The 26545-nt window shown below is 49.2% G+C and overlaps 1 protein-coding gene across 2 annotated transcripts in view; it reads left to right on the top strand.

The window, feature by feature from the left end:
- Positions 1 to 299: 299 nt before the first annotated feature.
- Positions 300 to 26545, top strand: part of NWD1 (NACHT and WD repeat domain containing 1) — a 60434-nt gene continuing 34188 nt past the window's right edge. Inside the window, exons 1-7 of one of the 2 annotated variants that reach the window (XM_045853257.1) lie at positions 300 to 496; positions 7390 to 7475; positions 9570 to 9686; positions 14935 to 15232; positions 17479 to 18751; positions 24652 to 24855; positions 26019 to 26178. In XM_045853257.1, the coding sequence (XP_045709213.1) occupies positions 7392 to 7475; positions 9570 to 9686; positions 14935 to 15232; positions 17479 to 18751; positions 24652 to 24855; positions 26019 to 26178 (2136 nt within the window). In that variant the 5' untranslated portion in view covers positions 300 to 496; positions 7390 to 7391. Of the gene's footprint in view, positions 497 to 4581; positions 4731 to 7389; positions 7476 to 9569; positions 9687 to 14934; positions 15233 to 17478; positions 18752 to 24651; positions 24856 to 26018; positions 26179 to 26545 lie in introns of those variants that run through there. The other variant, XM_045853256.1, reaches the window with a different exon arrangement.

Below are 26545 nucleotides of genomic sequence, written 5' to 3' on the forward strand. Positions count from 1 at the left end.
TGCCCAGCTAAGCTGGGACGCTGGGGCCTGGGAACCACACAATTTCTTTCATTATCCCAGTTGCTGGGGGAATTGGCAGGGAGAGACCTGTGAAGTACCTAAGACAAAAGTTACCAGGATTGCTGGAGGCTTGCCTTCCGGCCAGCCTGAGCCCAAAAAACTGTCTTCTTCAATCTACTTCCCTAGAGGATTCTAAAGTGGCCCTCCCACCACCGACATGAGTGAGAGGGAGGCTGGAGCCCTTGAGGAGAGAAATCGCTGCAAGGGGCCTCCGTCCTTCCCAGGGAAGTCCAGGCCCGCTCAGTTGTCTGCAGTGGCAAACAGGAGCTGAGAGAGATGGGTAGTTGTGATGAGCTTGTGGATGTGACAACTATTTACTGAGCACCTACTATGTGCCAGGCATGCCAACCTTGGCAGACAAGGTTCCTCACTTGGAAATCACATTCTCTTGGGAGAGACAACCAGTAAACAAGCAAAGAAGAAGTACCAGCTGATGGTGAGTACCGTGCAAAGAGTTAAAATAGGGTGATGGCGTCAGAGTGACGGGAGGTCACTGAGTCATGAGATGGTAAAGGAGAGCCTCTCAGGAGGTGGTGTTTAAGCTAAAATGTGACAGATGTGAAAGGACGAAGAAGGGAGCATTCATGGTGCATGCAAAGGTGCTGAGGTTAAAATAATTAGCAATGTTAGACCAGGGGGTCTTAACCAGTTCTTCACTTAAGTACTCTGCATCACAGTGCTTACTCTGTGTCACAGTCCTTACTCTGTGTCACAGTGCTTATTCTGCATCACAGTGGATACTCTGTGTCACAGTCCTTACTCTGCATCACTGCTTACTCTGTATCACAGTCCTTACTTTGCATCACAGTGGTTACTCTGTGTCACAGTCCTTACTCTGCATCACAATGCTTACTCTGTGTCACAGTCCTTACTCTGCATCACAATACTTACTCTGGGTCACAGTGCTTACTGGTTTGTGCAGGGAAGGATGAGCTCAGCAGACCTAGGTTGTCCATACTCTGCTGTGAAAGCTTTGGCCTTTGCCCAGCTCCTGGGAATTGTCCCTTAAGCCCTAGAAATGACCTGACTGATAAGAGGGTCTTTGCCAGATAATCCATGCTAACACTGTGACTTAGGACAGGGGCATTGGGCCATGTGGTGTCATCTGGACCTCTAGAGGTCCGCCGTGTCTGTGTGACTGGCACCTACTTAAAGCCCTGGACACCGAGGCTCGGGTGGGCTTCCTGGGCTGGCAGCACACCACACATATTGTCACACATCATTGCTGTGAGAATTAAACATTGTCCACATGTCTCCAGTGGGAGGGGACAGCTGGAAGCTCATGCTCAGTCTTTCCTGGATATTCCCTGGATGTTCCCCAGGCACCCTTTCCCTTGGGAAAGGGAGGGAGAGAGAGAGTGGGGGAAATATCGATGTGAGAGAGAAACATGGATTGGTTGCCTCTCTCATGCACCCCAACCAGGGTATGTGCCTTGGCTGGGAATAGAACCTGCAACCTTTTGGTCTATGGGACAATGCTCCAACCAACTGAGCCACAGCCACCAGGGCTTGGCTCCTTTGAGTCTGTATCTTTTGTATGTGTGACTTTCTCCAGGAGGCCCTCACTAGCTACCCAATGTCAAGCAGAACCTGCTTGTTAATCTTTTTCATAGAACTAGTGCTAGGATAATCTTACACTTAAGGTCTCCCTTCAGCTATTTCTGTTTTAGCAATAAAGCATTTGCAAATGTAAGGGGGTGTCAAAGAGACACCCAGTGTAGCTGTTTTATTTAGAAGAGGCATTCTGGAACTCTGAAAGCCTTCCAAAAATGCATCATTTCTGTTAGTTAGTAGCATCTAAAAGAATATAAAGTATTTTAAATGGTCAACATTAAGTTGTATAAAAATTTACGCAGCCCTGGTCAGGTGGCTCAGATAATAGGAATGTTGTCCTGTACTCCGAAAGGCTGTGGGTTCAGTTCATGGTCAGGGCACATGCCCAGGCTACAGGTTAAATTCCAGGTCGGGGTGCGTTCAGGAAGCAACCAACTGATGTTTTGTTTTGTTTTTCTCACACCACTGTTTCTCTCTCTTTCTCTCTCTCTCCCTAAAATCAATGAGCATATCCTTGAGTGAAGACTAAAAAAAAGGGAAAGAAACTTATGCATATGGTCCCTGACTTACAATGATTTGACTTAACAAATTTTACAATGGTGGGAAAGTGACACACATTCAGTAGAAACTGTACTTCGATTTCTGATTTTTGATCTTTACTGGGGCAAGTGATACGCGGTACAAAACCCTCTTGGGACGCTGCGCAGCGGCAGGGCCAGCCCCCAGTCCGTCTGGTTGTCAGGAGGGCAGACAGCAGGTGCTGTGCGGTGTGGTGTTAAGTGCATTTCTGATTTAAAATAGCTTCAACGTACAGTGGGTGTGCTGGGGTTTGACCCCATCGTAACTTGAGGAGCATCTGTGTAATGAGAAATAAGTTTCCCTTCCAATCAAGGCCTTGAACTCTGCCAACCCTAGCCAACCCTTGCAGCAAACCATAACGGTGAGTAGGACAACTTTTTCCACACCTGGTGAGTCCTTCTCGTGAGTCCCCAAAAGCAAGGGTGGTCTTGAGGACCCCCGGACAGCAGGGTCTTTTCTGAGTGAACAAGGCAGGGAAGGTGAGTTGAGGCAGAGAAGGAAAAGGTAGGGAAAAGCTCATACTATTTGGTTGAACTGACAGCACTATTTGTCGAGTGCCGGCACATAAGTGGAGGCTTTGCACGCTTCTCTCCCAAATGTCCTGGGTGCATTTTATTGATCTCCGACGGACGTGTTGGCTTTCATCTTGACTTCCAGGCACACTGTCGTCCTCGCGTGTTGCACCTGAGGCGAGTGCCTCGCTTTCCTCCCCCTAGCCTACCCCTGAGTGGTTCCCACCCCCACTTCACTGACGGTGCAGCTGACGTCCCAGGAGAGAAGCCACTTGCTTGAATCCTCCAGGAAGGCAGTGGAGGAGCCGCATTCCCACCGGGATGTGGAGGTGTAACCTCCGCTCTGTCTGTGGTTTATTAACTGTGACAGGCGGGTGGGCAGGACTTAGATCTCAGGGCACTTCCAATAAGGTCTAATCCTGAGAAGGTCTCTCCCTGGTCAGGCAGCCCATATTTCTTATTATTTTCCCAGCTTTATTGCGATGGTATCGACATATAATATTGTGTAAGTTTAAAGTGTGCAACGTGTTGGTTTGAGGCACTTACAAATTACAAACTGGTTACCACCCCAGGTTAACCAATACCCCCATCACATCACATAATTACCATTTCTTTTTTGTGATGAGAACATTTAGGAGCTACTCTCTTAGCAAGTGCCCAGTAACACAATACAGTATTGTTAACTGTACTTCCCATCCTGTAAATTGGATCTCCAGAGCTCATCCGTCTTATAATTGGACGTTCGTGATCTCCGACCAGCATCCCCACTTTCCCCACCTCCAGTCCCTGGTAACCACCATTCTGCTCTCTATTTTACGAGTTTGTTTTCTTCAGGTTCTACAGATAAGTGACATCATACAGTTACTGGTCTTTTTCTGTCTGACTTATTGCGCTTAGCATAATGCCCTCAAGGTCTACCCATGTTGTTGCAGGTGGAACTGTTGCTCATTATTTCAAAGAGCACTCTCGGTGTGTGGTGGGTAGGTCCCCCACTGCCCCCAGAGACTTGCTAATCTCTCTTCTATCGGAGAGAGCTGGCCTGGGCTCCTGGCCTCCGCAGGCAAGGAAATCTGCCGAGAGCTCACTGAGAGCTGGTTCTCGATTTCCCCACACTGCCTGCATTTGGGGACAGATGTGGTTGCTGTCCTATACACCAAAGGGTGTTCAACACATGCCTGGGGTCCACCCACTAGATGCCCATACCCCGCCCCCTGTCATGGCAACCCAAATGTCTCCAGGCATTGCAAGTGTCCCTGGGGAGAAGCATGGCCCCCAGCTGAGAACTGCCAGTTTAAATAGTGCTCGTGCTGTCTGGACCTCAGTGGAGGGCCGGTGAGTGCAGGATGGGGCGGGGAGTCCCACTGTGTGTTCATCCTCCTGGCGTGCCCTGACAGGGCTGGGCACGGCTCCCAGAGTCCCACAGCCTCCCTCTGCACACCTGGACCCAAGCTCAGCTTTCACAGAGCCCCAGGGGACCCAGATGTTGGAGAGGCTGGCTGGCCCCAGGGCCCCAGGGCCCCAGGGCCCTAGTGCCAAGTGCCAAGAAACCACAGTTGCTGTGGCGACTGCTGAGCTCTTAGGGCGAGGAGCTGGTTGGTTGAGGGGCAAGTCTCCTGTGCCTGGAGGAGCCAACATCCAGGGCCTCGGCAAGAAGGCCACCATCCAATGTCCACCCATTAGCATTTGCAGACCAAGCAGAGCAGTGGGGAGTGGTTGGTTCAGCTTCCCAGGAACACTGGAGGGGACAGGGCTGCAGGTCACTGAGGGGACCTTGGAGGGTGAGACAGACACTTCACTCTAGAGAGCCCTGCCTGGCTGGCTTCCCAGGAAGGCCACCTGGCCACTGGGGTGAGGTGTCTGACATCAGGCTCTGTCCCAGAGAAAGATCATCCAGGTGGGTGGACAGCATGAGCCTGGGCCCCCTCAGTCCAGATACCCGCCGGCGGCTTCTCCAGGGCCAGGTGGACCCCCTCCCAGAACCTCCCTCCAGCAGCGTGGCCATCTTCATCAGCTCCACAGTCTCAGGTAAGCGGCAGGGCAGGGCTTGGGGCCAGGGGAGCCGGCACAGAGCACAGCTCACGGTGTGCTCTAGGGGACCCCAGTGCGCCTGCAGCCCTGCTGGTGACCCCCCAGTGCGCCTGCAGCCCTGCTGGTGACCCATGTGGGAACGGGGAAGGGGAGCACCCCAGACCCTCTGTTTCTTCTTTGATAATCCAGCCTGAGAGCCTGTCTTGACAGAGTGATGTCAGTGGCAAATGAAATTGCAACTAACATTTCCGATGCATGCAGAAATGTTAGGGGTGAGAAAGTGCAGCATCTTCCAGCGAGGACAAGGCCCTGTGCGACCAACCACTCACCTCCCTGACTTTACCTCGTGTGACCCGCCCCTCCCCCACACACGCTGGACTCCAGCAGACCCTGGAACCCGTGAAGCCCTAGGCCCCCAAAGCTGGAGATACTCAATTTACATGTTCACTTTATGCCTGGCTCCTCCCACCCGGCTATAAGCGCCTCAATAGCAAAACTACATTGAGTGGTGTGCTGGCAAGTGTTTAATAACCTGTTCTTCAAGAATTTTAAACTACAGAGACAAAAGCCACAGAGCACCTGATTTGTACTGCCTGCCAGTTTCTGGGTGCAGGTGCTCCCACTCAGTCCATTGCAAGCTGCTGGTGTGACTTCTCGGACACCAGGGGCAGAGCTGCGCCCTGGCCTGCCACCCTCTGATATTTTCCTGCTACAAAAGCTAGCGCAGCAAACAAAGTCAAGGGCAGGGCTCACAGCCAAACGTGGTAAAATGATCAGGAAGTGATGAGTTTTGGGTACTTGTGATCTTGCTTTTGCTATAATGTATTCCATTGTAAGTTCAGGTCATTTAACTTTTCGTAACGGCTGTGCCAACAACTGGCTCACTGAATTCCTGAAGATTTAGCCATCAGCTCTCCCAGGCCAGCAGGGGCCAGCTCGGGCTCACTGCATTATTTATACATGTCTCATCTGATGCTGTGCCCCAGATCTAAGCGGTGTCTAGATCGAAACAAACTCCCCAGTTGGTATTTTGTGGACAAATGTAAATAACCTGTGGGGTTTATAAGACAGGCCCGGGAAGGGAAGGGGCGGGGACAGGTCCAAGAATGGCATCCAGGTCAGCCCTTCGTCCCAGTGGCCGTGGGCATCCTGTGAAGGACGCAGAAATGACCTCCCCTCCCCCCAGCCACGTGGAGAAAACCAGTGCTTCTTCAGAACCTACCTTGCACCAGGTTCTTCACTCGTAAGATTCAGTGGTTCTACCGGCATTTACTGAGCACCTGTGTTGCGTGCTGAGAAATCAGTAAGGGCTGAGACCAGAAGAGGTTTTCTTCTATATTACTTTGGGGAGCCCTGCAGAGCAGAGGGATCACCCCATGTTACAGAGGAGGAGACTGAGGCTAGCCTGACACTTGGCACCACAGTGAAGTCAGTGGTGGAGAAGGTCTTAGAGTCCAGGTTTACCTTGGGTAGGACTGCCAGATTTGGCAAAACAAAACAAAACAAAACAACAACAACAAAAAACAATAGAAACATTAACAACAAAACCAGGGCATTCAGTTAAATTTCATTTCTTTTTTTAAGAATTTATTTATTTATTTTTAGAGAGAGGGGAAGAGAGGGAGAAAGAGAGGGAGAGAAACATCAGTGTGTGGTTGCCTCTCATGTGTCCCCCACTGGGGACCTGGCCAGCAACCCAGGCATGTGCCCTGACTGGGAATTGAACCGGCAACCCTTTGGTCTGCAGGCCCACTCTCAATCCACTGAGCCACACCAGCCAGGGCTAAATTTCATTTCAGATAAACAACAAATATACTTTTCTGTAAGTATAACCCAAATAGTGTATGGAACATACTTAGGCTAAGGACTGACTGGTTGTTTACCTCATATGCAGTTGAACTGGATTCATCAGATATGCATTGGTGTCCAAACATTGAGTTGAACAGGACATACATATGCTAACAAATTATTTGTTGCTTATCTGAAGTGCAAATGGAACAGGGTTCACTACAAATGCAAATTTATCCATATTGTGGAATGGAATGGATTTATGCTATTAAGTTATTCATTGTTTATCTGAAAAGCAAATTCTAATGAGTATCCTGTATTTTATCTGGCAACCCTAACCCAGGGCAACCAACCACCCAGTTAGCTGGAAGCAAAGGGTTTCCGTTGTGTGGGATTTTTAGGGCTCACAGGAGATGAAGGCCCAGGCTATCCAGGTGGTTGGTCTCCTTAGGTTGACCTTATGTTTTCAAGTCTTTTGATTTGCCCAGAAGGGCCCCAGTCTGGATGGGGTGGGGCGGGGCGGGGCAGGTGGTTGGGATGGCAAGGAGACAGAAATAAAGCTAAAAGCAGAGCCAGCCCTGGCCTGGTTGCTCAGCTAGTTAGTCATCCCAATACATCAATGTTTCGGGTTCGATCCCCAGTCAGGGCACATACAAAAAGCAACCAATCAATGCATAAATAAGCAGAACAAAAATTGATGTTCCCCCCCCTCTCACTCTCTTCCTCCCTTCCTCTCTCTCTCTCTCTCTCTCTCTCTAAAAAGAATATCATGTTAGTAAAATAAATAGACAAAGACGTTTGGTAAAAGCAGGACCAGGGAAGAGGTCTGGGTTCCTCCATCTAACGCTTTCCACGCTGTCCCTTGCAGACATGGATGTGGAGAGAGAAGCTCTGCAGAGCACCGCATACCCCGAAGTGCAGACCTTCTGCCAAAAGCACGGACTGATGTTTGAGGTAATCGCCTGCCCACTCCTCACAGCCTCAGTTTCCTCTGCCTGGAAACTCGGTAGCCAGGGTGTGCCCCCGGACAGTCTGTCACAGAGGGGCTCTGTGCGCACTTACTGCTTTCCTGTTGAGTCTTGAAATTCATAATGATTTTTGAACAAGAGACCCACCTTTTCTTTTGCCAGCAGCCTCTGCAGATTCTGTATCAGGCTCTGGCAATGGGCCAGGGAGATGAAAAGTCCTTTGAAAGGCAGGTGGAGGAGTTACGGCGGTGGGCACTGCTGTCAGCACAGGCGGTGTGGCCCGGTGCTGGGAATGGATGTCCTGAGACCCTGCTCCTTGGGTGTGTCACCTTTTGTGTCGTTTTCTCCTGCCCTCCCAACTCTCCCTGCACTGAGCAGCTTCAGGGGAGTCTAAGAGGGCTGTGGGATACACAGGGTGGGCACTGAGGAGGGATGCGCCTTCTTCTGGAGCCCAGACGGGGTGCCTGCTGGACACAGTCATCACTGGCCCCAGACAGAGCCTCACACCAGCCTCGGTGGGGATGTCACTGCCCACACGTGTGATATGGAAACCAACAAACCATCTCTGGAGTCTCAGCTTTCATGGATGTTACCTGCTTGCCCTTTATGACAGCAATTCAGCACCTCGAAGGTCCTTGGACTGGAAGACATACCATCATTGATCTATTACTAAGAAAACAGCAGGATATACTGCTAAGAAAATTCAACTCTGCCTGCCATTGAACATGAGACACAGCTCAGAGGCAGAGGCACTGAAAAGGAAGACCTCCATGCTGAGAACTAATGAAATGCCCACGCTCATCCTTTAATGCCCACACAGGTGCTGGCTGTGCGACACGCACTGTGACCAGCCTCAGCTCAGAGGTGGGGAGACCGTGGTCTGGAGGGAGCAAAGTTCATGCCCAAGGCTGATGATGGCTGACACTCTTCCCTTCTCCCTGCTTCCTCCAGTCCCAGCCAGCACTGCGGTCTTTCACCCTGCGCTATAGTTCATTAGGACCCGTCTTTCCCTCTGGGCAAGAGAATTTAGGGAGGTAGAGACTGTTCTGAGTCCCATTACCCCTCCCCCCACCTCTGCCCTGTCCACCTCAATCCAGCCTTTCGCAGGGTCAGCCTAGCTACTTGAATTGAGCTGTTCTGCCGGAGCCCCTCCAGCTAGCGGGCAAAAATGGACCACAAGTGTGTGGTTGCCAAGGAGACTTCACCACATCTGATTTTGGCCAAACTAAACAATCTCCTTTGCAAAGAAAGCGCTGCAAATAAGTGTGGACATGTCTTTGCTTTGAAAGAAACAGTTTGAAAATGCTCAAGGTCTTAAAATTTTTTAATTTTTTAATTGATTGATTTGAGAGAGAGAGAAAGGGAAAGAGAGAGAAAGAGAGAGAGAGAGAGAGATCAGTTTGTTGTTTCACTAATATACGTATTTATTGGTTGTTTCCCGAATGTGCCCTGACCAAGGATTGAACCCACAGCTCGGCGTATGGGGACAATGCCCTAACCAACCAAGCTGCCTGGCCAGGTTGATGTTTTTAAGTAGACTGTTGTTTTGGAAGTCAGATTTACAGGAAACCCCGCATATGGTACAGAGTTTCCATATATCCCGCACCCAGTTTTTCCTGAATGTGAACATCTCACGTTATCAGGCCCATTTGTATAACTGAGAAGTTGACACTGGTATATTATTATTAACCAGTCTCCTGACATCATCCAGAGAACCCCAGTTCTCTCTGGTCTACAACCCCGCCCAGGGAACCCCAGGTGCTTTTAGTAGTTGTGCCTCCCCCATCTCTTCCAGTCTGGGATGGCTCCTTGGTCCTTCCTTGTTGCTCATGACCATGGCAGTCTCTGGGAGGACTGGCCTGGCATCCTGCAGAATGCTCCAAATCCGCATTTACCTGATATTTTTCTCATGATTGCTCTGGGGTTATAGGATTCATTCAAGTTCTTTTAACCCAGGCATGCCCCTTTGGGGAGAGCCTGTCAAAAATTATTGAAAGAAAACTTTATGACTTTGCCAAAGGGAATTGAAAAAGTCACCCATCCTGGCACTCCCTGACCAGCCTACACTTGTAATCTCCAGGTGGTTGATCTGAGGTGGGGAATTCAGCACACCGAGGCCACCGACCACATGACCACGGATCTCTGCCTGGAGGAGGTCGACCGGTGTCGGAAAACATCCCTGGGGCCGGCTTTTGTTGTGAGTCTCTTGGAAGGGATGGGGTCACTCTTATTTCTCCTCCAGTACCAGGGTATGGCCCCTGCTTTCAAGCCAAACCCACCGGTGGAGGGAGGTGGGTGGCACTTCTGCCATCATACCCAATTGCCATAGCCTGTGTGTTGCAGACATTGCTAATCATTCACAGCACATTTTCTGCAGAGCTGGCTGAGATCCAGACATTAGCAGTCAAGTGGAAGCAGCAGGTAAACTGGAGAGCAGAGTGTTGAAGTCCGAAGGGATTTTAGAATTGGCCCTGGACCTTCCCCCAGCTTTCCCACCCCATCCACTTTATGTCTGGGATTTTTTTTCCTTCCATGTGCCTGTGGTGCTGGGAGCTGGCTCTGTGGCCCATCTGGAGCCTGCCCCAGGGGTAAACCTCCTCCAATCCTAGGCCAATTTTTATAGGGTCTTCTTTCCTCCCCTCCCAACTACCCCCTCTGTCACCAAAATAACCCCCAGCTCACAATCAATGGGCTATGATCAGCAGATGATATTCAAGTTTTGATTTATTATACCACCAGGTTCCAGATCTATCTGTGAAGTATGACATTTTGGCTCCAAATTCCCAGAGCAGGGATCCGCTGACTGTAGCTCATGGGACAAACCTGGCCCCTACCTATTCACACAAACAAAGCTTGATGGGCATGTAGTCACACCCAGTGCTTACGTCTGGTCCTGGACTGCTTTCTAGCTACAGCTCTGTAGCCAAGCAGCTGGATCAGAGGCTGTGCGGCCTGGAAAGTTGAAAATATTGGCCATCCAGCCCTTGATAGAAAAAAGTTTGCTAATTCCTCTTCTAGAAAGTAAAGGTGGGAAAAGCCAAGAAAGTATCTTCGCCCAATACACCTTAACCACAAAGAAGCTTTGAGCAGCTACCAATAAAAAGAAACCCCCCCCCCCCGGACCTCTCCTGGGGATAAGGATGCAGACTGAGGAGAGCGTGGTACCATTAGAAACGTTCTTTTCTAGGAAATACAGAGAACTAGGCGGGACCTGTTTGGCCTTAGAATTGCCATCCCAGTGCAGTAGCCATGAACCACATGTAGCGATTCAAAATTAAATCAATTAAAAATCAAGTAGAATTAAAATTTCATTCCTTAGTACTATGGCCCGAGTTGCAACACAGGTTGCTACCAGACTCCCGAGGCACAGGAAGTGCCGCCTGAGGGGTTAGGCCACTTTAAAAGAAGCAAAGGGAAAAAAGGAAAAAAAAAAAAAAAGAAGCGAAGGCCTGGGCAGGGTGTGCGAGAGGCTCTCTTTGTTGTAGATTGTTTCATCTCTGCGGAGGAGCTCGTGTGCAGCCCTCGGTGCTGTTACTTGGTCCCCAGCCCGACTGGGACGAAACTGACGTGCAGCCCTGTGTGTGTTGAAGGTGTTCGGCTTGATGGCTTCAGTTACATAGACTGTGAAATGATTACTACAGTAATAAGTTTAGTTAACATTCATCCTTTTGTACAGATACAAAAAAGAGAAAAGGACTATTTTTTCCTTGTGATGAGAATTCTCAGGATCAACTTTCAAGCGACCCAGGCAGCGGGGTTCGCTGCAGCCATCGTGCTGCCCTTCCAGCCCCAGGACGCATGCGCCTCGGCACGGGAATTCGCATCTCGTGAACACCTCTGCCTTAGGTGTCGTTGCTTTAAAAGACCCCCTAGCATTTGGCAGGCTCTATGCTCCTGCTTGCATATCTCCCTCACAAAAAAACTTTTTCCCAACCTTCTCGTTTAGTTTTCCAAACAAGCCTGGTGATTGATCATTTTGTTCAGTTTCAAGGAAAAAAAAGAAAGGAAAAAACTCTTAAAGGAAAAAGGGAGATGGGGAGAAAAAGAACTCCAGGGGGAATTGGATTTTGCAACCCATGCTGCAGGCTGCAAAAAGCACAGCGCAGCTTCCAGGCGATGTGGGGCATGGAGCCTGATCTCCAGCTTCCCCCAGGCCTCACTGTCCCAGGAACCTTTCGAGTCCTTCTCAAAGGGCTCTCGGGCAGATGGATGGGTGACCTCTGCCTATGTCCTGCTTCTCCTGTGCCAGGCATCTCCCCTCCGTTGCCGAGAGTCACAGCTTCACTCTCCTTCAGTGGCTCTGACGTGGGTCCTTTCCATGAAAATTGGAGCTGTGCTTGGGACCTTGGAGAGGCTCCTTTCTGGTAAATAAGTCATTAGGCAGCGTGGCAAGGGCCCTCTCCCCGGGGGCTTCCTCCTCGAGGCCCAGGGTCTCCTGGGCACCAGAGCCCCACACTGGTGCTCTGATGGCTCCTTGGTCTCCTTTGCAGCTCTTCCTGCTCCCCTGGACCTGACCAGTTTTTTGTTTTTGTTTCTGTTTTTCAACCATCTGTCTCCTTCCAACGATTTCTGTTTTGTGATTGGCTGGTGACACCTTTTTCACCTTCCTTGTTCCTCTGAGGTTCTCACTGCTGGGAAGGCCCTGGGAAAACAGCATCCTCTTCAACCGCCTGTCATCACAGATTCTATTTATCCAGGTCTCCTGGGTGCACATCCCAGAATAGTCTAGAACAATTCAATGAAGCAGGGAGGGGTGCTTGCTTCTATTTTATGAGGACACTGAAGACTTTGGGCTCAATGTCCTAGGCCTAATTCTCTTGCATTCCAGTTTGCACTTTCTCTGAACATGTTGGGGCAGGGAGAGGGCCTCCTAGTGTTCTCAGCACTAGGACCAAAACCTTTGGGCCTCACCACACTCTACAAAATCTTGCCCACAGGATGTCCTTTTCTTCCACCACTGCTCCCTCCTTGTTGGTGTTCAGTCCCCTGGATTTTCTGCACTGGAACATGTGTTTCCTCTGCTTGCACTTGCCTGCACTTCCTGCCACAGGGACTTTGCACATGCTCTTCTCACTGCTTGCACATGCCTGCACTTCTTGCCATAGGGACTTTGCATATGCTGTTCTCACTGCTTGCCAGACTCTCTGCCCAGTGCAGTCTTCTCATATCTCATTCTGCACCTCTACCATCACTTCCTCAGGGGAATTTTCCTGATTCCACAGCCCCTGTGTGACCCACGTTTATCCTTTCCTTCTAGCACTGGGTCAGCTGCACTTTGACATGGGGCTATTCTCAGATTGATGCCTGACTCTCCTGTTAGGACTCCATGGTCCAGGAAGGCAAGGACCAAGACCGTATTGGTCACTGCTGTCAATATTTATTGAGCAGCTATCATGGGCTTAGTTCAATACATATTTGGGGAATGACTGTGCTCAGAGCTCAGAGGTTCCACACTGGGATCTACCCCCACCTCCCTTGTTGGCCCTTTCAAACCCCTGACCTCACATCAATTCCATTTGGTGCCTTACTTGGGGCTTTAGTTTCCACATCTAAAAAGGAGGGAGCAGGACTTAGGGTTTTCTGAAGCTTGCAGCTGTTCTAATGCTCCCTGGAGGGGCAGGGAGGAGAGTGAGGCACTTGTCCACAGCACAAAATTTAAGGGGGTACCAAAAATCTTAGTTATAAAGATAAATATTTTAATGCAATTTTTTTTGTAATCAAAATTGATCCAAAAAATCCATGAGGAACAAAATATCAAAATTCTGAATAAAGATAGGATACTTCCTACACTCTTAAAAAATATTTTCTTTATTTATTTTTAGAGAGAGGGGAAGGAAGGAGGAAAATAAGGGAGAGAAGCATCAATGTGTGGTTGCCTCTTGTATGCCCCCTACTGGGGACCTGGCCCACAACCCAGGCATATGCTCTGACTGGGAATTGAACCACTGATCCTTTGGTTTGCAGTCCAGCAATTAATCCACTGAGCCACACCAGTGGGGTCTTCCTGCACTTTTGAGACCTACCTCTACTTTCCACTTATCGGGGAAGCCACTTATAGCAGCCACTGTTCCCTGGCTGCTGTTGGAGACAGTCTGTTCCCAGGGCCACCTCATAGCATGAGATTTGGGCAGAGCCAATGGAAGCTGTATCTCTTGTCCCAGCTGTATTCCTGGGACAACCCAGTGCCTACCTATAAGGGGCCCAAGTTTTATATACAATGAAGGGCAATATGAGTGTGCTGAGGCTGCTATAATAAATGACCACAAACCATGTGGCTTAAAGCAACAGAATTTATTCTCTTGTGCCCTAGAGACCAGAAGTCTGAAACTGAGGTGTCAACAGGGTCACACTACTGCCTATATTTCTCAGAGAGAATTTTTCCTTGTCTTGGCCAGCTTCGGGGGCTCCACACATCTTTGGCTTGTGGCAGCGTCACTCCCATCTCCGGCTTCATTGTCCTATCATCTTTTTGTCTTTCGCTTGTGTCACACCTCCCTCTGCCTGTCTCTTCTTAAAGACTCTTGGGATTGCATTTGGGTCCCATCTGGATATTCCAGGATACTCTCCCCAGCTCAAGAGCCTTAACTTAATCACAGCAGCCGAGACCTTTGTATGAGTCAGGGGTTTCCCAGAGAAACAGAACCAATGGGATAGATAAATAGATAGTTAGATATAGAGAAGATATTTGTTATAGGAATAGGCTCACATGGCTATGGAGGCTGAGAAGCCCCACCACATGCTGTCAATAAGCTGGAGCCCAGGAAAGCTGGTGGTATAATTCAGCCTGAGAATGGCGGGGCTGGTGGTGTAAATCCCATCTGAGTCTGAATACCTGAGAACCGATGTCCAACAACAGATAGCTCAGCTGAAGCAGAGAGGAAATTCTGCCTTCTCCTTCTTTCTGTTCTGCCGGGCCCGTGATGGACTGGATGCGGCCCACCTGCACTGGGGAGGGCCATCTGCTGTTACTCAGCCCACCAGCTCAGGTGTTCATCTCTTCCACAGATGCCTGCACAGGCAGACCCAGAAATCATGCTTGACCAGTGCTCTGGGCGTCCCTTAGCTCAACCATGTTGACACATAAAAGTAACCATCACGACCTTCTTTTGATTAAAGGTGCATTCACGGGGTCCAGGAATTAGACCAGATGTCTTTGTGGAGGGCCACTATTCAATTACCGCAGAGCATTCCCCAAGCAAAAGGTTCTGTGATGTCTGGCGCTCAGTCAGATTCCATATTTACCAGCCTCATGCCCCATGACCTCAGGTTCATCCACACGCAGGTGCTGTCTTTTCCTAATGCCTGCACTTGTTAATAAAATCATCACCTGGCACTACAGCCAGACTGATTTTTAGGAGCTCTGCATGCCTTACCAGCAGTCATAGAGCTAAGTTCCAGAGCCAAGATCGGAACCTGTGCCTCTCTCTCTCCCCTCACTCTGCCAGGCCCTCCTAGGGAACCAGTACGGCCACTGTCTGGTCCCCACGCTGATCAAAGAGAAGGAGTGGGAGGCCCTGAAGGCCCAGCTGACCAGCAGGCCAGGTGACCTGGAGCTGGTGGCTCACCATTTCCAGAGGGACGAGAATACCGTGCCCCCCACCTACGTGCTGCAGGCCCGGGGCACCAGGGAGGCCCATGGGCCTGAGGAGGCCACCCTGACCTCTGTGCTGCGCTGTGGAGCCCAGGAAGCCAGGAGGCTGGGCCTCATCACCCAGGAGCAGTGGCATCGCTACCACCGGTCAGGTGAGGTAGTGGGACTGCCCTCGGGGTCTGTGGGAAATGCCCATGTGTTCAGAAAACACACAGTGTTGTCCAAAAGCCACGGTCCATGCTTCTCTAAATGCCAAGGCTGCCTAACTAATTGCTTCCATGGCACGTCTGCCATCAAGGCCAAAGTCAGTGTCTATGGTCTGTACTTCGGGATGGGGCTGAATTTATAGCTCAGCCTGGCCCCTTTCCAACTATACTGGCCTGCGGCAGACTTAGAGCCTCCGTTTTCTCATCTGTAAAAAGGGACTAGTTAGAGTTAGTGCATGATGGAGCCACTGTGGGGTTTAAAGTGTCATGTCTCATCTGTGACATCATTCAAGCTCTAACCTGCAGTGCCTAACCTAGCCCGGTAAGAAGTCCCACCTGAATGAACAAAGAGGAACTCCTTGAAAGTGTCAGGAAGCACAATGCATGTCAGCAATGGTGTTCAGGGCATGTGACTGTCCAGGTATCTTGCTTTCTCTTTAAAAAAACTTTTTATTTTGAAATAGAGATTCACAGGAAGTTGCAAAAAAGTAGGAAGAGGTCCTGACCAGTGTGGTTCAGTTGGTTGGGCTTTGTCCTGCAAAACGAAAGGTCGTGAGTTCAGTTCCCGGTGGGGACACATGCCTGGGTTGCGGGTTCAGTCCCTGGTTGGGGGTGTGCAAGGGGCAGTTGATGGATGTTTCTCTCTCACATCGATATTTCTTTCCTTCTCTTTCTCCCTCCCTTCCCCCCTCTTTAAAAATAATGAAATAAAACCTTTTAAAAATTAGTAGGAAGAGGTTCCATGTATCATTTGTATTATTTTTATTTTTAAAGAAAAAAAAGTTTATTACCTACAGGCCGTGGAGTGGACAAGGGGTGCCGGGACTCACAGCAAGGTGTGCGGGGGGAGGAGAGAGCAAGAGTAAGCACGAGCCTGGGGATCTGCTTTTTATTTATTATTTTGACATTCAATATTACTTCATATTAGTTTCAGGTACACAGCACAGTGGTCAGACATTTATGTAATTTACAGAGTGATCCCCTGAGAAGTCTAGTACCCACCTAGCACTGTACATAGATATCACAATGTTATTGATTAATATATTCCCTTTGCTTACTTTACATCCTGGTGACTATTTTGTGACCACCAACCATAGATCACTTACCCAGTTTCCCCCAAAGGTGACAGCTTGCAAAACTAGAGTACAATGCCACAGCCAAGAAGTGGATGTTGTTACACCCCAGAGAGAGCACGCTTTCACAGGCACATGTCTGCGTGGGCATGCACTGTGCGTGTGCCTGTGCGTGTGTGTTTCGTTCTGCACAATGTTATCACCTGTGTAGCTTTGAGGAACCACCACAGTTAATTCATAGGGCTGTTCTCTCCTTTCGAGGCTCACTCACCGCTCGCTGCCACGCCCAGCCCCTGGCAACCACTAATTCGTCTCTATCTCTGTAATTTTATTTCAACATGTTATAGAAGAAGGAATTGCACAGTCTGTAATCTTTTGAGATTGGCTTTGTTCCTTTAGCATAACGTGCTCAGCTTTCCACCAGTGTTAGATCATAGAAAATCCTCATAACAGCCCTTCAAGGTTGGACTGGTATATCTGTGTGGCAGGAGAGGAACAGATTCAGAGAGGTGCAGTGATTTGCACAAGGGCACACAGCTCGAAGGTGGTCTTGGATTGGTTCATGCTGAAATGTGTCCAAAAAGATTCCATTTTGGGACTGTGAGTTGTCTTCACACCTCTGACCTGTACACACAGGACTGAGGCAGAGACTTAAGTCCTGTCTCTCAGGGCCTGACTGACTCAGCTGCAGAGAGCTAGGATCCTCTGCTGAGTGCAGGGCAGCTTCAGAAAAAACTTCTTGGGTCTGACCTCTGTTTCCAAACAATAGCCTCCAAGAAGTCAGTGTAGGCTTTTGGTCCAGGAAAATATGGGTTCTCGGGGCAGCCGCTACATGTTCTGGGACCAGGGTGTGGCAAACAATAGCCCAAGGGCCAAATCTAGCCCACCTTTTGCCCAGGTGGGACAGTGACTTATTTATTTTTGTAAATAAAGTTTTACTGGGACATACTCGAGAATATCCGGTTGCATGTGGCATGTCTATGGCCATGACATGTCACTCAGGTGCATGCTGAGCTTCAGAACCAATATCCCCACTTCCCTAATGTGTCTCCCAAGTGCCACCACCCAGGCCAGCTGATGACACAATGACCACACTCTCTTCCCATCTCCAATTTTCAGCCATCGAGTGGGAGATAGAACGGGGCCTGCTGAGCCTGACAGATGGGGACCAGGGGGCCACTGTCTTCTTGAGGGATATCCAAGACCTTAACAAACACATCCTGGACGACTGTGCCCTAAAGATGGTGGACCGGCTCGCAGATGGCTGCCTGGACACGGATGCCCAGAACCTTCTCAGCAGCCTCAAGGGGCGCATCGCTGACATGCAGCCTGGAGTCCTCAAGACCCACCACCTGCCATGGAGCCGTGACCTTGTGAACCCCAAAAATAAGGCTCATGCCCGGTACCTGAAGGAGCTTGGAGAGCAGTTTGTGGCCAGGGCTAACCACCAGGTCCTTGAGCGCCTCCGGGAGCTGGAGGCAGGCAGGCAGGAACTGGCATGGCTCTACCAGGAGATCCGCCACCACCTGGGGCTGAGTGCCGAGGCCACCAGGACCTTCTGTGGGCGCCAAGAGCTCCTGGCCCAGGTGGGACAGCGACTCCAGCAGAATGACAGCCACCCCCACACGCCCCTGGTGCTTTTCGGACCCCCAGGCATTGGAAAGACGGCTCTGATGTGCAAGCTGGCTGAGCAAATGCCAGGGCTGCTGGGCCGAAAAACGATGACTGTCCTGCGGCTTCTGGGGACATCGCAGATGAGCTGTGACACCCATAGCCTGCTCCAGAGCATCTGCTTCCAAGTGTGCCTGGCCTACGGGCTGCCCCTGCCTCCTGCACAGGTCCTGGAGGCCCACAGCAGGGTGGTCCACTTTTTCCACACCCTCCTGCACACTGTCTCCAGCAGAAACTTCGAGTCCCTTGTGATCCTGTTAGACTCTGTGGATGATGTGGACCCCATCCACCATGCTCGGAGGGTCCCCTGGCTGCCTCCCAAGTGTCCCCCGAGGGTCCACCTCATCCTCTCCGCCTGCTCAGGGCAGCGGAGAGTTTTAGACACGGTGCAGCAGACACTCATGGACCCCGAGTCCTACTGGGAGGTGAAACCCCTCTCCAGCAACCAAGGGCAAGAGATGATCCAGCTTCTGCTGGCGGCCTCCAGGAGGACCCTGAGCCCAGGGCAGCAGGATCTGCTCTGGGCCAGCCTCCCAGAGTGCGGGCACCCGGGGCAGCTGAGGCTTGCCTTTGAGGAGGCCCGGAAATGGGCCTCCTTCACTGTGCCCACCCCTCTGGCCTCCACCGCTACGGAGGTGATGCACCAGCTGTGTGCGCGTCTGGAGCAGACCCACGGGCAGCTCCTGGTATCCCGGGTGCTGGGCTACATTGTGTCTTCCCGGTAAGTCTCTTTTTATTATTATTATTATTTTTAATCCTTACCTGAGGATATGCTTTTTGGTTTTAGAGAGAAGGAAGGGGGAGAGAGAGAAAAATATCCCAATGCTCCAACCAACTGAGCCACTGGGCCAGGGTTGACTCATTTTTAAAAAAAGTCTGGATTAATTTTAGGTTTTATGCTAGTAAACAGAGCTCAAGTACAAGGAAAATACAGAACATGCTACACAAAAGTCTAACTCTTAAAAATAAGTATGATTTAATGTACTAAGTTGCAATCTAACATACAACTCATATATTTTAATACATGTTACTGAGAATCATTAGTTGCAATGCATTTTTTGAAAGGTGCTTCCTGCCTTATTTTTAAAGAAAGTTTTATTGTTGTTCAGTTACAGTCGTCCCCATTTCCCCCTGTTGCTCTCCCCTGCCCTGCCCACCCCCATCTCCCACATTCAACTCTCCCCACCGTTATCCTTGTCCACGGGTCCTTTATACTTTTCTGCCTTATTTTTTACAATAAAACTATTTTTAGTTTTTTTAAAACAAACAAGGAAATTCTCAGAATACCTCAAGCAAAAAACTTTTACAGGCCTGAGGGAGTCTAATAAGTTTATAATATTAATTTGACCTCTATTATCATTGTCATTATATTATTATTATTTTCAATATAACCTTGTTCTAGATCATATATTTTTTCTTTTCCAGCAATTCGCCATCCTCCTCCCCTTTGGCAACTGTCAGTTTGTTCTCTGTATCTATGGGTCAGGTCTGTTTCTGTTTTGTTTTGTGTTTTAGATTTCATGCATAAGTTAAATCATACGGTATTTGTCATTTGCTGACTTACTTCATTTAGTAGATCCATCCAGGTTGTCACAAATGGCAAAATTTCATTCTTTTTATGGATGAGTAATATTCCATTACATATGTATGTCTTCTTTATTTGTTCATTCTCGGGTGGACACTTAGGTTGCTTCCATACCTTAGCTATTGATTTAAATAACTCTTCAGTAAACATAGGGTATGTATGCTTTTTTGAATTAGTGTTTTTAATTTCTTTGGGTAAAGAAATACCTGGAGGTAGAATTGTTTGATCCATGTGGCAGCTTTATTTTTAATTTTTTGAGGCACCTCCATATTTTTTCCCATACTGGCTGTACCAATTTGCAATCCTACCAACAGTGTACAAGGGTTCCCTTTTAACTCTTTTTAAGACTGAGATATAAGGCATGCAGTCATCTCCTAGGGCTGCAGTAACCAATCCCAAATGGAGTGGCAGGTCCAGAACAAGAGAAATCCATGCTCCCACAGTGCTGGAGCCCACGAGTCTGAAATCGAGGCATCAGCAGGGCCATGCTCGGGTGCTACAGCAGACTCTGCTCTAGGCCTTTCTCCCTGTCCCGTAGCTTGTAAACACATCCCTCCGATCTCTGCCTCCATCGTCTCCTGGCCTCTCCCTGTGTGTGTCTCTCCGTCTGAATTTCCTTCTTCTTGTAAGGACACTTCTCTTTGGATTAGGGCCACCGTAATCCAGGATGGCCTCATTTTAAACTTGATTACTTTCCCAAAGATTGTTTTCAAATAAGGTCTCATTCACAGGTCCCAGGTGGATGTTAATTTGGGGAAACACCATTCAACCCACAACAATTCATGTATCATAAAGTTCACTCTTTTATTTATTGATTGGAGAGAGAGAGAGAAGAGAAGAGAAGAGAAGAGAAGGAGGAGGGGGAAGGGGAGGAGAAGAAGAAGAAAAAGAAGAAGAAGGGAGAGAAACACTGATCTGTTGTTCCACTTACTTATGCATTCATTGGTTGCTGCTTGTACAAGTGTGTGCCTGGACTGGGGATCAGACCTGCAACCTTGGTGTATCAGGAGGATGCTCTCTCAGTGGAGCTACCCAGCCAGGACTCACAAAGTTCACTTTTTTAAAGTGGACATTCCAGTGACATTTTGTACATTCCCAGTGTTGAACAACCACGATCCATCTCTAGAACATTTCATCACCCCCAAAGCAGACCCCATCTGCATGACCAGTCCTTCCCCATCCTCCCTCCCTCAGCTTGATGTCTCTATGGAAACAGAAATATAATATTTCTTCGTAAAAATTTTACTTTGAGATAGCGTCAAATTATAGACTGTTGGAAGAACTCCCATAGTGCAAAACATAGGGCAAAGAATTTCACTATCAGGTTTTCTCAGCCGAGGCACTGCTGACAGTGGGGCCCGGGGCCGCCTGTGCACCATGGGCGGGAACAGCCTCCCTGGCCACGCCCACAGGGTACCCCGGCGCCATCCCCATCAGGGCAGCTGCACAGTCTCAGGATGGTGCCAAGTGTCCCCTGCAGGCTGCACAGGCTCCAGTCGAGAAGTGCCGCCACATTAGCTTTGTCTCTCCCTCTCATGCTCTCTGTCTCTCTTTTTACTTATCAATTTTTTCCCTTCATTCCCTCCTTCTATTTTCCTGTCTATGTCATTTTTCTTTCTATTTTTCTACTCATCTATCATTTATTTTTCTCCAAGTAGCTAGCTATTTTTCTTTTTATTTATAATCCTTCTTTCTATTTACCTATCATTCTATCTTTCTTTGTTCTATCTTTTTAGATATCTGTCTACCTCATCACTGTCTCTATAGCTATATTTACACACGCACACACACAAAGACACACATAATTTTCTCTCAACCGTGAGAATTCATTACAGGCATCACTCCTCTTTTTTTAAAATATTTATTTATTTATTTTTAAAGATTTTATTTCTTTATTTTTAGAGAGAGGGTAAAGGAGGAGAAAGAGAGGGAGAGAAACATCAATGTGTGGTTGCCTCACGCACAATGGGACCTGGCCTGCAACCCAGACATGTGCCCTGACTGGGAATTGAACCTGTGACCCTTTGATTCACAGGCTTTGGTTCACAGGCCGGAGCTCAATCCACTGAGCCACACCAGCCTGGGCTCCTCTTTACCTTTAAATATGTCAGATGTTTTTGAAATACAAGGACAATCAGAACCCCACATTGTCACAGGATAATTATAAAACTCAGGAAATATATCAACAACACAATAATATTTTTAACACACAGTTTATAGTCAAAACTTGTAACTGTCTCAAGATGTCCTTTATAGCTGCCAATTTAGGATCCCACGTTGCATTTAGTAGTCATCTCTTTGGTTTCCTATAATCTGGAACATCCTGCCCCCTGTCTTTGTACTTTTGAACAGTATGGGGTACATTCCTTCATTTTTTTAAAGATTTTATTTATTTTTTTTAGAGAGAGGGGAAGGGAAGGAGAAAGAGGGAGAGAAACATAGATCTGTGAAAGATACATCAACCAGGTTGCCTCTCACGCACCCCCATCTGGGGACCTGGCCTGCAACCCAGGTATGTGCCCTGACTGGGAATCGAACCTGTGACCTTTCGGTTCACAGGCTGGTTTTCGATCCACAGAGCCACATCAGCCAGGGCCACATTCTCAATTTTTAATGGATATATTTATCCTTGTCCTGTTTTTGAATAATGACCCTGGCTCAGCCAGTCTGGGATGGGGCTTAGGTCACAGGGTTTCTCCCACCCATGCTGCTGGCCCTGAGGGGGGCCAGCCCGGGGGAGAAGGGGGGACTGTAGTTTGGTCAGAGGTCTCCTTGTGATCCCATCTAGGTTACACCTGAGTGAGGCTCAGCCCTTCACTGTAAAAATCAGTGGGCACTGATGTTTTCCCCGTGTAAGTTTGCAATGTTCCCCTTTGTAATGATTAAACAACATGTAGGGAGATCTCAGAAAAATCTCCTTAAAACTTCTCTGATGCTTCTCTGAAGAATCAATTGCAAGCCTGTGTCTACATCTAATTTCAGGCTTGTAGCATGGGAGTTAGCAACAGTCTGCCAGGAAAATCCAGGTCCAGTGTGTTTATAGAGTTTAAGGAATGAAGGCTGAAATGAGGTTGCTCAGCCCAGAGAAAGTTTTGGGCCTGCAAACCCTGATGAACCGGGGTCAGGAGGGTAAGGAGGCCAGAGATGCCAGATGTGGACAGCAAGTCAGAAATAATGAGCAGGAGAGAGGAGTGTGTTTGTCAGACGTCCAACATCAGAGTCCCCGCCCCCTGGAGGAGGGTGGAGGCCAATTAGCAACACACCTGGCAATAGAGCTTTACCATCACAAAAACAGCCATTGGGAACGCCAGAGCCCATAATCAGAATTGACAATGCAATCTCGGCTCCTCTCAGTTTGGGGACAATTTTCCTCTTTCTGACCTTTGTCTTTCACCACAGATCAAGCAAGATGGGCGGGGACCAGTGAAGGGGGCTTTTTGTTGGTTGGTTGATTGGCTGGTTGGTTGGTTTGCCAGGAACAGAATCCCACTCACACTAACACATAAAAAACAAGGGCTACGTGCCAAGGCCACCGGAGGAGCTTGGGAAGCCAGGGCCACCCCGTATCCAACTCTAGGGGAGCATACCCCAGATTTTGCCATGGGTGCCCCAAATAGGGGCCTGGCCTGAGCTCTACAAACCTAGACTGGGGAATGTTCCAGAAGAAAGGGGTTGGACCATCAGGACACTCTGATGTTGTCTATGTGGAGGAAGCAGGGTTGTCGTGGAAACCGGCAAGCCACAAGAATCAGAGCAGTTTCTCACCCCCTCTCCCTCTGGATCCTCTCTGCACATCAGGTTTTGTTCTAGACTCTTCCTCTCTCCTCCCCAGCTCAGTTTGCCTCAAGCTTCTGTTGGCATCACGTGCTCCCATTTCAGGGGCCTGAGGCAGTCGTTCTGGCTCCTTCTTGAGTCCCGGCTGCAAAATCTGAGGAGACAAATCAATTGGCCTTTTTGGTCCTATGTCTGATCCAATTAGTAAAGCAGGGGGCTTCACAGAGTGTGGGACCCACCCCCCAGAGGAGAAGGGCAGTGGAAGGATGGCGGCAGTGTGGAGGCGATCTCACCTCCAGCCCCATGAAAACATGTCACGTTTACAGATGGAGTGGCTGCCATGGCTGGTGGTCCAGCTCTTGGAGCAGATCAGAGCTCTGCTAGGCCAGCGGTTCTCACCTGGGGCGATTCTGCCCGCCCCCGCCCCCAGGAACACCTGGTGGTGTCTGCAGACATTTTGGTTGTGATAATGGGGTGGGAAAGCTACTGACATCTAATGCGTGGAGACCAGGGATGCTGCTCAATGCACAGGACACCCCACAGAGAATGGGGGCCCCAAATGTCAGTAGTGCTGAGTGTGAGAAAGTCTGCCTTAGCCTGAGAGATCCTGTCTGCATTCTCTTTCTCTCTCTCTCCCTGTCTCTGATGTTGAGACCCATTGTAATCCAGCAGAAAATTCTAAGTGAGCAGGTATTCTGTATATGTGAAGAACATGGCAAGTGTCTTAATCAAAAGGAGGACTTTGCTCAACATCAGAAAATTTTTTTAAAAAATCCACAGGAGGTGTTTTTACCCCGAGAGGTGCAAACAGAAGCTGCCTCCCTCTCTCCCCGCTCTGAGAGGAGATGAACTCTGGTGTTCCGCACCCCAGCAGGGCTCTCGCTGCAGGTGCATCCACAGCCTCTCCCGGTTCAGGCTCACAGACGTTAGGAAGTCCGTTCAGTTCAGCACCAACACTCCAGTCGGTCACACTGTTTAAAGCCATTCCCTTTCTCAGGCCAGGAAACATGGGGTGGGCCGGGGTGGGCACAATTGGTTTCTGCACTATTTCCCTAAGTTACTGCCTCCCTCCCTCCCTGTGCTCCCTGGGGGGAGGGCCAATTTGAGGATCTGTCGCTGCGTGGGTGCAGAAGGAAAGATCAGGAAAGGTCTTGTGTGATGGGTATAGGTGGGTGCTGTACAGCTGGCCACGTCCCCCCCAGGAGCCTCCGTCCTCCACATGCAGGAGACGCAGGTGTGTTTCTCACCCTTCTTGCCTGCAGGCGCGGGCTCTCGGAGCCTGAGCTGAAGGACGTCCTGTCCTTGGATGACGAGGTCCTACAGGCTGTGTACCGAGACTGGACGCCGCCCAGCAGGGAGCTGCTGCGTTTCCCACCCCTGCTGTGGGTCAGGCTTCGTCGTGATCTGGGAAACTGCTTGGCCAGGCGACCCATGGATGGGTTCATACTCCTGGCCATCGCCCACAGGTAGGTCCGGTGCAGAGGTGACACTGGCTGGGTGCCCAAGAGCCAGAACTCACCAATGGGGCTCCTTCTTGACCCAAATGCCCTTCTGTCCCTATTTCCTGGGAATCAGGCCCATTTGGCACAACATTCAAGGGTTTCTGTGCATGACCAACTAGAACACAAGTAACTTGTTTTTTAAATTGAGGAGAAATTCACACAACATGAAATTCACATTTTAAAGTGAACAATTCAGTGGCACTTAGTACATTCACAGTGTTGTGTGACCCTTGTCTCTATCTAGTTCCAGAACATTTTCATCACCCCAAAGGGAAACCCCACCCCCATGAGCAGTGACTCACCATCCCCGCCCCGGGCCCCTGGCAACCACTGACCCACTTTCTGTCTCTGAGGATCTGCCCGTTCTGCACCTTTCACATAGATGGAGTCACACAATGTGGGGCTTTTGTGTCTGGCTTCTCTCCCTCAGCATGATATTTTTGAGATTCATCCATATGGTAATGTGTGTCAAACCTTCATTCCTTTTTATGACTGTATGGATGTATCACTATTTATGTATCCATTCATCAGGTTTTTGGGCTGTTTCCACCTTTTAGGCAAGTAAAGAGCGCTGCTACAAACTTGTGTGTACAAGTTGTCAATTCCTTTGGTATACACTTGGAGTATACACACTGGGTATAATTCCAGGAGTGGAATTTCTGGGTCATGCAGTAACTTATTTTATGGGGTTTTTAAAAGATTTTATTTATTTATTTTTTACAGAGGGACAGGGAGGGAGAAAGAGAGGGAGAGAAACATCAATGTGTGGTTTCCCCTCATGTGCCCTGTACCTACCAGTGGCCTGGCCCGAAACCCAGGAATGTGCCCTGACTGGGAATCGAACCAGCAACCCTTTGATTTGCAGGCCGGCACTCAACTAGCCAGGGCTTATTTTATGTTTAACATGAGAATTCCCAAAGTTCCTCTTTAAAGTACATTTATTTGAGGAAAAAAAAAATAGATGGGCCGATGTTGAGATAAATGTTAGGTGGTCAGTAGACTTTTTGAGCATCTGAATGGTGGTGTAGGATGGACCTGCGTTTGGGAACTGCCTCCTGGAAGGCTAGTGGTCAACTCTGAGCTTGCCCGGTCCCCCAGACCCACCGGCCCACGCCCCCTCTCTGCAGACAGCTGATGGAGGTGATCCGAGAGCGCTACTTGTCAGGGTCCGAGAAAGCCAAGAGGCATGGAATGTTGGCCGATTTCTTCCTGGGGACCTGGAGCCAGGGCACCAAGAAACTCATCACCCTGCCATTGGTGGGGAAGCCCATGAACCTGGACCGAAAGGTGAGGTGTCTGCACCCCATTCCCCACCTGCAACTTCCACACTGCTATGTGGGCAAGACCAAGTCGCTATTCACAAATTCCCTTCCAGTCTTTCTTCTTTTGTGCCCGGGAGCTCTAAGACTTGGCATCCTTAACTAGTGTGCTGCCCCCTCATTTTTTGCCTCTTAAACACCTTACAGCCCAACTCAAATGCCTCTTCCTTCAGGAAGCTTTCCAGGTTTTCCTTCTTTCCTGATTACTTTGTGTTCCCTTCACTCTGAGGCAGAACTTACAAGTTTTTAAAAACTTTTAGTTTTGAAATCATTTTAAATTTACAGAAGAGTTGCAAGTCCAGTAGAGAGAGTTCCCAGGGACACTTCTGTCAGTT

The sequence above is a fragment of the Phyllostomus hastatus genome, unplaced genomic scaffold (genome assembly GCF_019186645.2).
Source record: "Phyllostomus hastatus isolate PE091 unplaced genomic scaffold, TTU_PhHast_1.1 phas_contig_98, whole genome shotgun sequence".
Lineage (NCBI taxonomy): Eukaryota > Metazoa > Chordata > Mammalia > Chiroptera > Phyllostomidae > Phyllostomus > Phyllostomus hastatus.